The sequence below is a fragment of the Rhincodon typus genome, chromosome 18 (genome assembly GCF_021869965.1).
Source record: "Rhincodon typus isolate 14 chromosome 18, sRhiTyp1.1, whole genome shotgun sequence".
Lineage (NCBI taxonomy): Eukaryota > Metazoa > Chordata > Chondrichthyes > Orectolobiformes > Rhincodontidae > Rhincodon > Rhincodon typus.
In genome coordinates this window covers 16,389,389-16,405,317 of record NC_063349.1, presented here as the reverse complement: position 1 = coordinate 16,405,317, position 15,929 = coordinate 16,389,389, and the positions used below count along the sequence as shown (strand labels likewise).

Below are 15,929 nucleotides of genomic sequence, written 5' to 3'. Positions count from 1 at the left end.
TGGACCTCTTAAATATTAACGTTGATCTTTGTGTCTGCACCTTCTCAACAGCATAACTCTACATCCTGCACTCTGTTCAGTTACACTAACGCTCTCGTATAGTACAATCTGCCAGTAAAGCACGCAAGACAACACTTTTCATTCTGCTTTGGTACACGTGACAGTAATAAATCAAATCAAAATATTTTATAACATGTACACAGTAGCCCCCATTTCTTGTTCACAACACAAAACCAAGGTAGCCCACACTGCAATACATTTACTCTGATGCAAACATCAACAAAACCTTACTGCCGTTTTCCCTAGATTAGAACGCATGCACATGCTCAAATGTTTGACAGAATTTTAAGGAGATTTCATTGTCTCTGACATTTCACATACATCAATATTTCCTTATAATAAATACTAATTACTTAAAATTTAGGCATCTTTTAAAGTCAAATTTAGTAAAAAAAAAATGTTAAAATACATTAAGTTCAGAGAAAGTGATCACATTTAAAAAGTTTAACACACCCAATTCATTATTTATAATGAAATGTACATGATTGAGCTTCATCACAATATTATAACTACTCTATAAACAAACTTCAAGGGAGAGACAGCGCATGAGACAGCGAGTGGGACAGTGAGCGCAAGACAGTAGGCGGGACAGAGTGCGAGAGACAGCGAGAGAGGGAAGGGGAACAGCATGAAGAAGGTGGGGAAGGACTTTGAAAGGGGTGCGGGTCGGGAAGAAACAGCAGGGTGGTGGTGCAGCCCTGACAGCACCAAGTTCAAATTGAGCCTGGAGCTATTCGTACGTGTTAGGTGGACTTTTGGATAGCCATCTTTGCACATATGCTAATCATCTCCCTTAAGAACAGACTTCTGTTCTGTGATATACAAAGGAAATTAAAAAATGGGCATTATTACTGGAAAAGGGGCATTAATGCATCATAGGGGAGGGGAATAAAAAATGACAATTCTCAAAGTGATATCACAGTGACTTTATCCTGATGATTTAGGTGGTGAAGGTGGTGATAAATGGTACTGAAATCTAGCTCGCCCTCCAGAACACCACTAACAATGTCGCTAAAGAGCAAGTATTAGCCAGCTTTCTGACCAAAGGAAAGATCATGTATCATTTACATTAAGTCACCATTGTCCTATTGGACCACTGGGCTGCTCCCTCATTAGGGGGAGACAAGTGATGGGGAGGATCACCATACCTCAGGCAAGGGGAAAGTTGGAGGTGGAGAATCCTTCATGGTTACCTCAGCCAGTGTGGGAATGGAACCCACTCTGTTGGCAGTACTCCGCAATGTGAACCACATGTTCCAGCCAAATGAACCTATCAACACCCAGCACTTTATATCAGAGGTTACTACCTAGTGTAAACAAAAAGTGCTGGAAATTACAGCATGTCAAGCAGCATCCATGGAGAAAGAGTAAGCTAACATCGAGACTTGATGACTCTTCATCAGAGCTCTTGCAGTCTTGGGAACTGCAGCAATCATACCATGCTGTGATGCATCCAGATGGGATGATTTCTGTAGTGCATAAAAATTGTTTTCAGTCCTTGTGGACACGGCAAATTTCCCTTGCCTCCTGAGGAAGAGGAGATGTTGTGCTTTCTGGATTGTCACATCGTCGTGGGTGCACGAGGACAGATCGCTGGTGATCATCACTCCCAGAAACTTGATGCTCTTGACCATCTCCACTTCAGGACCATTGATGCAGAGAGGGGCGTGCCCTCCACTCCGCTTCCTGAAGCCAATGACCAGCTCCTTCATTTTGCTGACATTGATGGAGAGATTGTTATCTTTACACCATGCTGCTAAGCACTCAATCTCTTTCCTATATTCTGTCTTATTGTTGTTTGAGATTCGACCTACAACGATAGTGTTGTCAAACTTGTAAATGGAGTTGGGGCTAACTTGGCGGCACATTCATGAGTGTACATGGAGTATAGAAGGGGGCCGAGTACACAGCCTTGCGGGGCACCGATGTGGAGGGGATTACGGTGGAGGTGGTGTTGTTGCTTATTCTTACTGATTGCAGTTTATGGGTCAGAAAGTTGAAGACTCAGTAAGAGGGGGGGAGCTGAGACCTAGGTTTCAGTTTAGAGATGAATTTGTTTGGAATTATGATGTTGAAGGTGGAACTGTAGTCAATAAGTAGGAAACTGACGTAGGTATCTTTGTTATCCAGATGTTCTAGGGATGAGTATAGGGCCAGGGAGATGGCATCAGCTGTGGAACTGTTGCACCAGTAGGTGAATTGCAAAGGATTAAGGCAATTTGATAGGCTAGAGTTTGATGTGAGCCATTATTAACCTCTTGAAGCACTTCCTAATTATGGAGGTCAGGGCCACGAGGCAGTAGTCATTGAGGCACGCTGCACGATTTTCCTTTGGCACCGGGATGGTGGTCATCTTCTTGAAACAGGTGGGGACTTTAGATCGTAGTGAGGCGAGGTTAAAGATGTCTGTAAATAAGCTGGTCTGCACAGGATCTGAGTGCACGGCCGGGGACTCAATCTGGGCCAGTCGCTTTTCACAAGTTCATTCTCAAGATTCAAAATACATTTACAGTAAGTAATAAGTAGGTAGCGGTAGCTGGGAGGCAGACAGGGAAGAGGCTTCAGCTAGAGAAGCAGGATGAAAGTGGCTGCAACTGCTGTGTGTTGGCCTCTTTCTCGTCGACACTGAGCAGCTGACAGCTCCACTGGGCTCTGACCCAATTTCCACACTCGCTCCAACTCAGCTTAAAAATGTCAATGGGAATTTCCTGCTGAGATGAAGGAAGACAAGCTCAGGCAAGCAAGAACAAGCCTCACATTGATGAAAGCTATTAATAAATAATAAGGGTCTGCCAGCATTTTAAAGGTGACCTTAACAACAGTTTCCTTCTCTAGAACTTGAAATTTCTATTCCATTTTCAACAAAGAACAAACACCTGCAACAAGAGCGAAGATTTTCATTCATGCTTAAATCTCTCCTGCTTGGGATAGTAGATATTTACAAAAAAAAAGGCATGTTAAATTCTCTTGTTTGAACATGTTGCTCCAACGCACTTGTCCAATTCCATTGTTTGTTTTAGTCAGAGAAAAGAGGAGCAAAACATTTATCAAGATGAAAGCAGCAACAGCACACAGATTTCAAACATGAATTGATAGTTTTAGATGAGATCAAACTGTACCACTATGTGTGTCAGAGTTTCTATAGCTTAAAAAACCCCGAAGTTTGGATCAGCTGATTAAACCGAAGAGTAGAAATTTAAACTTGCCACCTACAACTCCTGACGATGCTGATTGTTATTTAGACTTACATGAAGGATGACCACATGGATAGGACAGCATGAGAGATAAGCTTAGGAATTCACTTTAAGTTCCTCCGTGCGGCTGACTAACTTCTCAATGAGCTCCAGAATGAGTTGACATACTATGCATTTTACTCTGCCTAACAGCTCCAAATGGCCAAGAGCAGAATAAACAGTAAATGAACATTTGACCGAAACTAGGCTGGCAAGCAAAAGGTTTAAATTATGCAACTTTTGCATGGTAGAAGGTTGGTGCTTACAAATTCAGTCAAGCATTCAAACATTAATCCAAAGATAATAAAGATCGTATCAATACCAACCAAAGTCAAATTCAATCTTTAACTCCAGAAAAAAATTTTTAAAAACCTGAGTTTCAAACCCACCTTCTGAGTGTGCGAGAGTAGTGGAGTTTGGAACTTTCAACCTAGCAGTACATACTTGCCAAACATCCTGGAATTTTTTAAATTGCATCAGTCTGAAATATTTTCTATTTAAGTTTTCCAGCCTCAGCAGTCTGCTCAAAACGCCGTTTGCCTGTCAAGCAGGAAAGACACCAGTAATCCCCTTTGCCCCTGATACATCGGCGGAGGTGGCGAGGAATCAAATTGAGACCTATCAATTGGACACTAGCGTCAGGCCTGTTCAGCATGATAGACAAGTTGTCAAATTTCTTCAGTTCAGTTGCGGCCTATCTGCAAGGTGGAGCCAAGAAGGGCAAATATTAACTTTGAAAGAAAAGTGCAACAAACTCCTTTAAGTATAATTACTAGGTATATAAAAACAGGACATGGACTAAAAATCTGAAATTTCCTATAGAAATCCAGCAATGGGTCAACTATAATTCTCATTTCCACTCAAAACAAATCGATGTTTTATTTTAAAGCAACCTCTTTGATCAACTTCACCAACACACCCCCCGTAACCCCCCCAAAATGTGTACCTATCCCTAAAGGAAGGAAGGTACGGCTCAGCACTTCAACACTAATTTGGATGTGCCTCGTCTCATTTTCTTGGACGAAACTAGTAACATTTTAATTTTTCAGTGGAGAAAAAGAATCTTGCAATTATGCAGCAACTGTCATGAAGTCAACCCAAAGCATTTTATAGCCAATTATATTCTTTTGAAGTGTAGTCCCTTACATCATGCAGTAAATGCAGCAGCCAATTTGCACACACAGTGTCCTACAAACAATAATATGATAATAACCAAAGAATCTAACATCGTACAGAAAAATATATGAATTGGTAACAGAAGTGGATGATTTGGCTCTAAGCCTGTACTGTTATACAGTAAGATCAAGGCTGATCTACAGTTCACATTGCCATCTAACTCCGATAATAATGGATTTCCTTGCCTAACAAAAGTCTATCCACCACACCGTCCTAAAAAAAAATTCAATGACTTTTACCTTCACCATTTTCTGAGGCAGACTGTACAAAAATCACAACTCAGGGGGAAAAATCCCCTTCATCTCTGCTCTAAAAGGGCAACTTCTCATTTTAAAACAGAGGGTTAGGGTTAGAGAGCATAGTTAGGAGATTGGCAGGAAACTAAGGTGTGCATTAATCCCTAGTTTTGGTTCATCTACAAGTGCAAACATCCTTTCCCACATTCACCTAGTCAATATCGTTCGGGATCTCATATGTTTAATCAAAATCACCCCTCACTCTTCCAAACTCCACTGAAAACAAGCACAGCCTGTCCAATCTTCTTCAAGACATCCAATTCAATTCAGATATCAACCTAATAAGCCTCCTCTGAACCACCTCCAACCCCCTGACATTATTCCTTAAGCAGGGAGACCAAAAACAGGCAGTCTCACCAAACATAACATCCCTATTTTAGTGTTCAATCTCTCCCATAAAGAACTAGCGTTCATGATCCCTTGCTGTACCTACTAACTTTTAGTGACTCTTGTGCTAGAGCACCTAGATCCCACTGCACCTCAGAATTTCAAAGTCATTCTCAGTTTATATAAACCCTGCTTGTTTATTCTTTCTTGTCAAAGTGAGCTTGACACTGTCCCACATTATACTCCGTTAGCCAGATTTCTGCCTACTCACGTAGCCTATCAGTCTGCTTGCATGTTGTCATCTGCACACACTTTTGCACCCATCTTTAAGTCATCTGCAAATTGAGCCACCATGCTTTCAATCTCATCTAAGTCATTGATATAAATTGAAACAAACTGAAGGCCCAGCACAGATCTCCGCAAAACTCCACTTGTCACGTGTTGCCAATTAGACAAAAACCAAGTAATTCATATTCTGGCTGGCAGGAGACAAACTCCTGAACGATGCTAACATGTCACCCCCTACATGATGAGCTCCTACGCTGCACTAAAGCCTTTCACATGGGACCCTGTCAAAACCATTCTGGAAATCCAAGTACAGCACATAAAGGGCAGCCCTTTATCGACAGTGTATGAATGATTGTATTTTCACTTGTAATTTATAGGAACACAACAAATAAGAGACTGAAACATTTTCACTTGTTGCCACGATTCGGCACCATTTTGAATAATTAAAGAAAAAGAAAAAAATTTTAAAAATCTAGCTGAAAGAGTGCCCATCAGCCCTGAGCCAGCTCATCACCATCAACAGCTCCTGCACTGCCATCCCTCCTCGACTGCTTTGGTCACTATCTACACCAGACCCAACCAATAAAGTTGCCAATCCTCAGGTGGCATCTTTTGCCGCTGGGCTGATAACCCTCTGTCACTGCCTCCACCGGACCAACCAATGTCAGCGTCACATCTCTTGCCGCTGGGGTCCGCCTCAATGTTGCTGTGATGCCCTTCTGTCATCGCTTCGCCGTCACCAACACCAAACTCGCTGATCCTCAGGAGCCACCTTTCGCTGCCAGGCCTACCTCACTGACATCACACGTGATGTAGTAGCCACCAATTCCGAGGCCAGGTCCTGTGCTCACCTCAGGAAAGTAAGTAAGGCCTCACGCGAGGTCTGCGCACTGGGCCCTCACCACTGTCAATGTTGTCTGAGCTCAGGACAAGAGGTAAGTAAAGGTGTAGAGAGTAAGAAAAAAAAAAGGAAAGCGGTCAGAGTGAAGGAGCTCTAGCTCAGGAGCCCTACTCTGCCACCATCTTGTTTGCTATAGTGTAACTCTTAAAGAATTCTAATAAATTCTCTTTGGCAAGACCACAAAACTGGATGCAAAATTCAATCCTACTGTGGTCACTGCTATCTTGAGGTGTCTTTACTCTTAAGTCATTAACCAATTCTCTCACATTGCACAATACCAAAATCTCGTATAGATGTTCAGTTCCAGAATATGTTGCTCTAACAAACTACTTTCAAGCATTCTATTAACTTTGCAAGGCTACTGTTGCCACTCTGATGTTTCCAGTTTATCAGTAGATTAAAATCACCCACAATTAATCACCCATCCTTTACCTCAAGCACCCATTAAATTTTCTTTTATACTTTGTTCCACATGGTGGTTACTGTAAGGGGGCTAGTAGATCCCTCCTCCGTTGGGGACTTAGTTTCCCTTCAATTCTTCATCTTCACCCAAACGGATTCTACATCCAAATATCCTGAACAAAGGTTACCCCATTACCATCCTGAGCTGCAGCGTTACTCTGTTACCTTTATCTAGCTTCCCATTCTTGCATGTCATAAAACCCTCAACATTCAAGACCCAATCTTAGTCATACTGCAGTCACAGGTCCATAACAGTTATCACATCATATTTATTCTCTCTAATATGAACTACCAATTTATTTACTTTGTTATGAATGATACGTGCACTCAGATATAGACTCAACAGGACTTTTCTTTGTTATCTTTGCAGCACCTAGTCTTGATTATTAGTGCATTGTTAGGCTTATTCTCTGTCCTTTCCCACCATTCTCTAACTTCCATTCTCCACATTGCTGTTTTGTTCTTCTGCCTCCGCTCTATCCCTTGGTTGGTTACGTTTACTCACACTTGATCCCTCATTCGCCTAGCCTTGTTTATTTTAAAGTCCTCTGTACTTCCCTAGTTATATCGCTCATGAGAGGTGTAATTCAGGCATAGACCAGGCAATGGTGGTATATCCTACTTTCCTTAGTATTGGTACCTGCCCCATACACGGTAACCCAATTCTCCCACACTGGTCGACAAAGCCACAAATTCACTGCTCTCATCTTAACATCAGCCAGTATGCATGTGGTTTGGGTACTAATCCAGAAATTATATCCTCTGAGGTTCTGCTTTGTAAATTTAGCATACAACTTATAGTAGTCCCTTGGCAGCACCTCCTTCCTATATCTACCAATGCTTTTGGTACCAACGTGGACCATGACGACTGGATCTTAACATTCCCTCTTTAAGTTCTGTTCCAGAGCAGATGTTCCAAACTCCAACACAACTATTTGGACACTCTCTGCTGCAGAAAAGAGTGTCAATGCTGCCACGAGACTGTTCCTTACCACAACCACATTCCTTTGTGCACCTGACCTTATGACTGTTTCGACGGTGATAGTGAGGAATGATAAACACCAAATCTCTATTCTACCAAAGAGGTGCTGCATCATCTTTCATGTCCAGGGAATGATCATTTGCTCTGCCCAATCAGACAATGACACGGTTCCAAGTTTCTTCAAAATTCACTATGTATATGGACAGGAGGAAAATTAGAATACTCGGCCCTTCAAGCTGCTCCTCCATTCAATAAGGTCATTTCAGATTTGTGTAGGTGTTGGATTCCACATTCATACCTAACCCCAATAACCTTTTTGATTCTTGTGAGGTAAGAGAATCAATCTTCACCTTTAAAATATTTAAGGACTTTGAGGTCACCACCTTGATGCAGTTCTAAAGGTGCACAAACCTCAGAAAAGCATTTGTTTAACGCTACTACCCCTTAGTTCTTGCTGCTCAGAGCTACAGAGTCACTCTCTGTCACAGAAAGCAGCTGAGGCCAATGTTTTCAAGAAGGAGGAGGTGGATAGATATAGATCAAAGGGCTGAAGGGATCAAAGTGAATGGGGAGAAAGTGGGAATAGGGTACTGAGTTGGACGATCAGCCACAATCATACTGAGTGGTGGTCAAGGCTCAAAAGGCCCACTCCCGTCCCGATTTTCTACGCTTTTATGAAACGATTTCCACGTCTACTACGTCTAGACCTTTCAGAATCTTATATACTTGTATCTAGTCACCCCTCTCTCTTCTAAACTCCAGTGAAAGAAAAGCCCACTTTTGTCCAAGCTTTCCATGTAACGCAAACATGCAGATTCCAGATATCCATTCAGTCAACTTCCTCTAAACTGTCTCCAATGCAGTGACATCCTTCCTTAAGGAAGGAAGGAGGCTAAAGCTGTACACAGTCTTTGAGAGGACTTCAGTACGGTCCATCTAAATCTCTTCCTGAATTGATAATTGCTGCCAAGCTGTTTCACTTCAACCACAATGATGGTTTTAAACCTCTATCTTGATTTCTCAGCTAAAAACAAAACCAAGTACTCTGTGGAGGTGTGAAATTTATAAAACATTTGGTGAAGGTCATTACGAACTGAAAGTCAGTCAAGACCTGGAAAACTGAATTGACATTCAATGAGCTAATGCACATCTTTAGAGAGAATATATATTGGATATGATGTCGATATCTGTCTATTCCACTTGACCTGACATGGATTACCAACATTTCTTGTTTTTATTAAGTTGATACATGCCATAATAATTATTGAAAGTCATAAACTGAGGTCTTCAGAGGGAATGATTAAAACAATAACTATTGCATTTCCAAGTAATTTTTGGCATGTGGAGACAAAATCATTTCACAGTAATGGGCTTGAACTTAACAGCAGGCCAAACCTATTTAAAATTTAAATAGGTTTGTTAATGTGCTTCAGTTGGATTGATTGAGTAGGGAGGAAAAAGGATGGGCCAAGTAACTGCGGAGTAAGGAAACTCTAAGATTGGGATTAAGTTGCAAGAAACAAAGTAATTTTAAGGTTTGCATTTTAACTTCAGAAATAAAGCAACCTAAACCAGAGATTATTGATGAGACATAAAAATAATTAATGCTAGAGAATCTCAGAAATGCAAGCTTCATGGTTTATAAAAAATGAGTTCTACTGAAGAAGCAGGTTCTCTCACAGAGCTTCCAACTGATGTGGTTTCTGCAGTTTTACGTCTTTACTGACACTAAACTCAACGCAAATCCATGGGGTTCCTTTAACCAGGAACTCCAGGAGAGATCAAAGAATTTTAAACCACAATATTAACACCAGAGAGCTGAACATATTTTCTCAGGCTATTAAGAACCACAGCTCCACCCAATCCCAAATGCCCCTAGATTGTGTTTAATGCAGGGATGCTTGTCTTCTAGAATGTTTGCTTTCAAGTCAAAAACTCTTCCCTATGAAAACAAACCACCCACTTGGCAAAGCCTAACACAGCAACAAGCTGCATATTTCCTATGACCATTCCAGAAACCACAAAGTCTGAAGCAATTACACAATATCGTCTTCATGAAGAAGCATCTCTACGCATCAGGCAGAGTTACATTTTTGAATAAAAAGTGGAAGCCAAACAGCTGAATGGAGCAAATTTGCCACTGGTCACATCGATAAATGCGAAAAGCGATACGGGCCCAATTGATATAGTATTATCTTGAATACGGCAAAGACAGCTCTTCTGTAATCTTTTGAAATTTGCACTGCCATCAAAAAAATTGATGCTGTCCCTTAACAAGTTAACACAAAAAAAAATAGATACAGTTCATTCCACAACTTCAGGAGGTTATTTCATAGCCAACATATTGAGTACAGTCTTTGCCGTGATGTAGAACTTGCAGCACTCAATTTTAAACGCAGCAACTCCCACAAACAGCTGACTCCAGCATTGGCAGTTCTTACTATCTCTAAACGAGATAATGATTTGATTATCGGTTTAATTGAAGTTGGTTGGGAATAACTGTGGGACAGTCACTTGGAAAATCCCTCTGTTGTTCTTTAAATGTCCTGAAGGGACTTTAAATGGATGAGCAAGACTTGCTCATCCTGAGTGAAATGATCGACAACAAGCAACTATTAACAAGAATTTAAATTAAAAAAAAACTTAACTACTTTCAGCTGCAACCTTTCAATTAAGATTTTACTCTCAACGATCACATTCCACATCACTCTTCCCCAATCACTGATTAGTGAACATGGAATCATTTTAATGAGGTTTCAACATATCACTGCCACAATCTTAAACCACCTGATGTTTTCATACCAGTCATAAAATAGTTTGGAAATTGGTTAGAGGGGCTTTTATAAATTTAGAAAGCTAAACAGGAAATCTTAGTGTTCATCAGCTCAGTTTCTCTTGATTCACTATTCTGGTCATGTTTATGGTGTCCGATAAGGGAACAATTCAATGATCTAGTGGTAACGGAAGTGAGAACTGGGCAGAGGTACATTTGCTTTTGTCTTAGCATTTGCACTGCTCTCTTTTGGTCACCTGACTACAAATGCACACATTCTGCGGCTTGCAAATCACAGGCCAAGGTTGTTCAAACTTTAATTAAAAAGTAGCTAAGGTACTGGCTGAGTTTACATTCATCATAACGGGGTCTACTGATCATGATGAAAAGTCTGAAAACTTCCATAAATTTGGAAAGATGGGCTTGAACTCCAACAGCAGCCTGAACCCATTTAAAATTTAAACTTATTTAAAATCAGATAAATTATCTTTTAAGTTAGAGATGGATTTTGAATCTGGCTAAAAGTAGAGGCCCCAAACACGTCTAACATTTTTAAAATTAGTAAGAGTCTTTCACAAGTTTTGATAGGTAGCATGAACTTGAAGGTAGATTCACATTATTGTGGATAACTGGGAAATACACACTCTCATAAAACTGCTGATTAGTCATTTACATTACCCTTGTGAAAGCTTTCTGACAGTTACTAAAACTACACAAGCAGTCATTTTCTACTTTGAACTCCCTCTCCGAAACTCACTTCTTCCAAGAGGCTCATTCTGGATTTCTGCACATCTCAGATACTCAGTCATTTTCTTGTAAACCATATACAACACATTAAAAATTAAATGAAAAGCACAGCATACTCAAAAGGGTTCCTTTGTACTTCTGGGATTGCGAACACAATAACTATTCATGTGTATCACTTGCAAAGTCAGCAGTATTTTTCCAATGGGAATCATGTTTTCACAGCTGCCTCACACCACAGGACCTGGCAGAAGACAACAACTGCATGGTAACAAGCACAAGATTAACCCTGCTGCCTTCAGGTAAGGAAACGTTTCTTCTGAAGGTACAGAATCTGTGAAATTCTCCACCACAGATGGCTGCGGAGACCAAGTCATTCAAGAATGAGATAAAAGTTTTAGATTTGGAAGGCATCAATGGGTAAGAGGAAAAGGCAGAAATATGGCATTGAGACAGACCATCAGCCATGATCATATTGAATGGTGGAGCAGGCTCAAAAGGTTGAATGGCCTACTCCCACTCCTAGTTTTTATGTTTCTTTATAGATTCACGCTACAGTGAAACAGAATCAAAAGGAACAAGTGACCTTTATCATTTCAAGCATTTTTAAAGAGGTAGAGGTTTCTTTGCTTCTTTCAAAAGCATCTAATAATAATTTGAGCCTTTCAAACATAACATGCACAGCACCACCATTTGGTATACAGTTTATATGTGTCCACATGCTTGGGAATGTGATTAACCAGAAAGAATATGCAGGATTTATCTGCGCTGCTCTTGAAACGGTTACTAAAACTAGAATAGAGTGTGTCTGGTGTGTGACAGCAACCTTTGATCTTATGTTCAGAACAGAAGGACTGCCAAGAATATTCCAATAGGAATAAATATTTATTGTACCCACATTCAAGTGTGAACTACATGTACTGACTTAAAAGAAATTCAGTGGGAAACCAGTTGGCAACCAGATAAAGCACTGAGCGAGCCCTTTCACATCTGGCACTGGATTCATATCCAACCCAGAGAGTTGAAAGGAAGGCTTTCATTTGATAATTTTAAGGATCCAGTGTGAAGTGAGGTTGGGCAGTCTCAGCACCAGTCCCAATAGGTGCATTTCTACAATTTAAATCTTCTCCTAAATGGGTGATTTCACTTAGATTTGGAAAGAAAATAGATTTCTAACATGAATGCAGTATCTTCTGAACTCAAGACCAAAGTATAATGCTGGAACAGAATGGAAGAACTACCTAACTTCAGAACACCTAGAGTGACACAGAAGGCACAATTTTCTCCAACTAGTCTGCACTGGATGGCAGGCCAATTTTCAGATCAGGAACCCAATTCCCCAATGAGGGCTTTGCCAAGGTTCTTTCCAAGAACAGCAGTTTTAACATTGTTTTGAGGAACTCCCAGGTCAACAATCAAGGCCAAGGAAGGATCAGATGTATGGAACTGAAGGAATGCCTCTGATTCCAGGGACTGATTTTTGAGGCCACAGGAATGAGGAAATGAAAGTTTTGCACTGTTACCCAGAAGGCAGGCTGAGGATGCGAGAGACCTCATTGAGGTGGTCTCTCCCAAGGACTGGAGGTAGAGAACAACATCCTCAAACATGTGAGGATGGAAGTGGACAAGGAACTTAGAACAGTGGTTCTCCCCAACCGGGGAAGAGTGAACCAGGAGGATCAATGACATCAGGAGGGCATGACAGGCAAGTGACATAATGCCCGATGCTAAGCCCACACCCTGACTTGGCTAATGTTCTCCTGCACAACACTCCTCAAACCAACATCTCTTAAGCACCACTAGTTTTCATCCTGAAGTCATCTCACATCCCTATCCAAAAAGCCAAACTGACATTCACCTTGGTTATCACCTGCTCATACCCACATTCCACTCTCACTTCCACAAGTGGCAGCCTTCCTTCCTTTCAACAAAGTAATTACACTCACAGCTCACTGCTTTTTCTCTCTCAAAACTGGAATTAACAGTCTAACGATGAACATTAATCCATTGTCGATTTTTGGAAAAGTCCATCTGGTTCACTAATGCCCTTTAGGGAGGGAAACTGCCATCCTTACCTGGTCTGGCCTACATGTGACTCCAGACGCACAACAACAACGATTGACCCTTAACTGCCCTCTGGGCAATTGGGGATAGTCATTGAAATGCTGGCCTACTCAGCAACACTCATCTCATGAATTAATTAAAAAAAAAACAAAGATAGTGTCCAAATTGGATAGACAGAGGCTGTTCGTTGGTGACAGTGATCCTCAAGTGACTGGCACCTTGTTGGTCATTTGCAACATGTGCCCTGCTGGTTCACTGCAAAAGGAGGTTTTATTCCAGATGCAGGTGTCAGCAGTGACCTGCCAGAAGATTCTGTGCATCCTGACACACTGGAGCTCAGGCATGATAACAGTGATTATTTGTCTATGGACTGCTCTGTGGGGATCATGCCTTCTTCCAGGTGGCTCTCGATGCCCATCCCATCCATCTTGGGAAGAGCAATGTGGCCAGTGCTGCTTTTGGACCTGTTACTGGCAATGATATGATCTCAGTAGCAGTGAAAGCTGAAGCTGGGTAAGCTGGCTCTATGTCATACTGAATGGCTGTACTCCTCTGCTGCCAGCGAAGTGAGTGAAGTGTTGGACAGATCAAGTGTTTTCCAATAAGTTAACAATCACAGTCAAGCAGTGACAGCACTCTCTGATGGACATGCTCTGAACAGCAGCTTCTCACCTGGCTATGGCTGGAGATCCTCGCTGCAACTGATCAAATCTTTTACAGCTTGTCAGTTTCACTCTTCCTGCAATGTACCTGTTTCAGTAATCCTGGCAAAGCGCACATACAGTGTGGAAGCTGGGTGCTGCCAGGAAAGCAGGATTTCATAATTGAAAAGCCTCCGAGTTAACTTTTTAAATCACTTCTGTTGCCTTCCCCACCCCTCAGACCTATGAGTTCTTCCACTCTGAACCCACAGCAGAGAAGGCCAGAGTGAGCCAAATGATGTTGGGATCTCAATCAACTATCATTTTTCAGCTCTTTCCCATCCTGCATTCACTGGAATCGGTCTTCTTCTACCCAAGGAAATTTGACCCATGTGCGAAACAGAGAAACATACTTTTCCTTGAATGAAGACAAAAAATTTCCAGCAATATGTATTACATTAGAAAAAATTAGAACTAGTTTATTCTACAACTCTGTCAACTCTTCATGGTTGTATTTAAATCATGTCCCTGCTTTACAGAGTAGCATGTTGACTGGCATGTGTTCATATACAATTATTAACCTAAAGCACCTTGTGATTTCAACCAACCATGTTCATTCTGCTCTCTCACTCTGCACAGCTTCAAATAATGTCAGCCGCAGTCAATATTGATACAAAATCATTTTTCTATCATTTCTTACTCTGTGCATGACTGCTACAAAACAAGGTACTGACAGAGGAATTCAATCTATGAAAAAGAAAATCCCAACTGAAACCTCAATTGCATACCCAGTAGGAAAACAACTTTGTATCTGTGCAAATGTGCGTTGCGTCCCCTTCCTTTTGGAGACAGCATTAATTTGGAATATGCTCCAGTTCTGACACAGGGGCTACACTTGGGACAGTCAACTGGAACAACAAGACCTGAAGCATTGCTGGCTATTTCCAGCATCTGTTGTAATTATACTTCGCAAAAATTACATCTATAATGACAAGGAGCTCTCCCAAACTGTACACCAGAATCCCATCATATATGAACCACACATTCTGATTTGGCCAATTGGTCACCAAAACTCAATTGCTTCAATAAATATGGTGATGCTAAATCTTGGCTGGGTCACTCGTCTAGCAAATCCTCTTGTTTTAACAAAGTAAAACATAGAAATGAATGGAACACTCAAGACAAGTATTTGTGCTCCATTTGATTTTAGTGCATTAATTATTACAGTTGGAGTGTTACAGAGTGCTGATTTGATATTCTAGAAATTGCTTCTTTCTAATTAGATTCAAATGAGGCCATTGTACTGAACTACAAATTTGCAATGGAGCACTAAACGTTAAAAAGAAATTGCAGCATGTTTACTTTGGAGTTTGAGCCATTAATACATATTGTTTTACAAAATTAACACTGTTTCAAATTACCACTAGCCTTGGGTTTGACTTTAATTCAAACCATTGTGCATTGACTCTATAAATGTTAAGTTCCACATCACTCAGTTTTTACCACATCCGCAGTTTTAAAAAAAAAGAGGTTGCAGGAGACAATTGAAACCACATGCTAATGTGCAAAAGGTCAGGGACAGAAGAATAAAGAGTCTCACGATGCCTCCCCCCACCCATTTCTTAACAGTTAAAAGACACAGTTTACACCTACCTGCAATATAAGCAGCATCTGAATGAGTGAAGGTGGGACTCTCGCACGTGGCCGTGACAGAGCATCTTCTAGTTTCACGTTTAGTGTGATAATATTCCTGAAATGCAGTAGGGCTATCTGTCGAACGGTGGGTTCCTTTCCCTGTTAAATCAATTAAAAACAAAAATGTAACAGAAAGGAAGAGTGTATGGTTAAAAGTATTAAAAGGACTTTAATGGACACAGCTATATGAAAATCTGCAGAGTCACACATTAACTCAGGATTGAAAGCACAAGAATCTGCCACAATAAACTTGAGTGAAACGATACCACCAAATCCATACACCAACA

The 15,929-nt window shown here is 41.0% G+C and overlaps 1 protein-coding gene across 1 annotated transcript in view; it reads right to left on the bottom strand.

The window, feature by feature from the left end:
* The window catches only part of LOC109932999 (proline-rich protein 5), a 57,648-nt gene that overhangs the window by 24,051 nt on the left and 17,668 nt on the right, over positions 1 to 15,929 (bottom strand). The window contains exon 5 of the mRNA XM_048607837.1: positions 15,601 to 15,741. Within this exon, the coding sequence (XP_048463794.1) occupies positions 15,601 to 15,741 (141 nt within the window). The remainder of the gene's footprint in view (positions 1 to 15,600; positions 15,742 to 15,929) is intronic.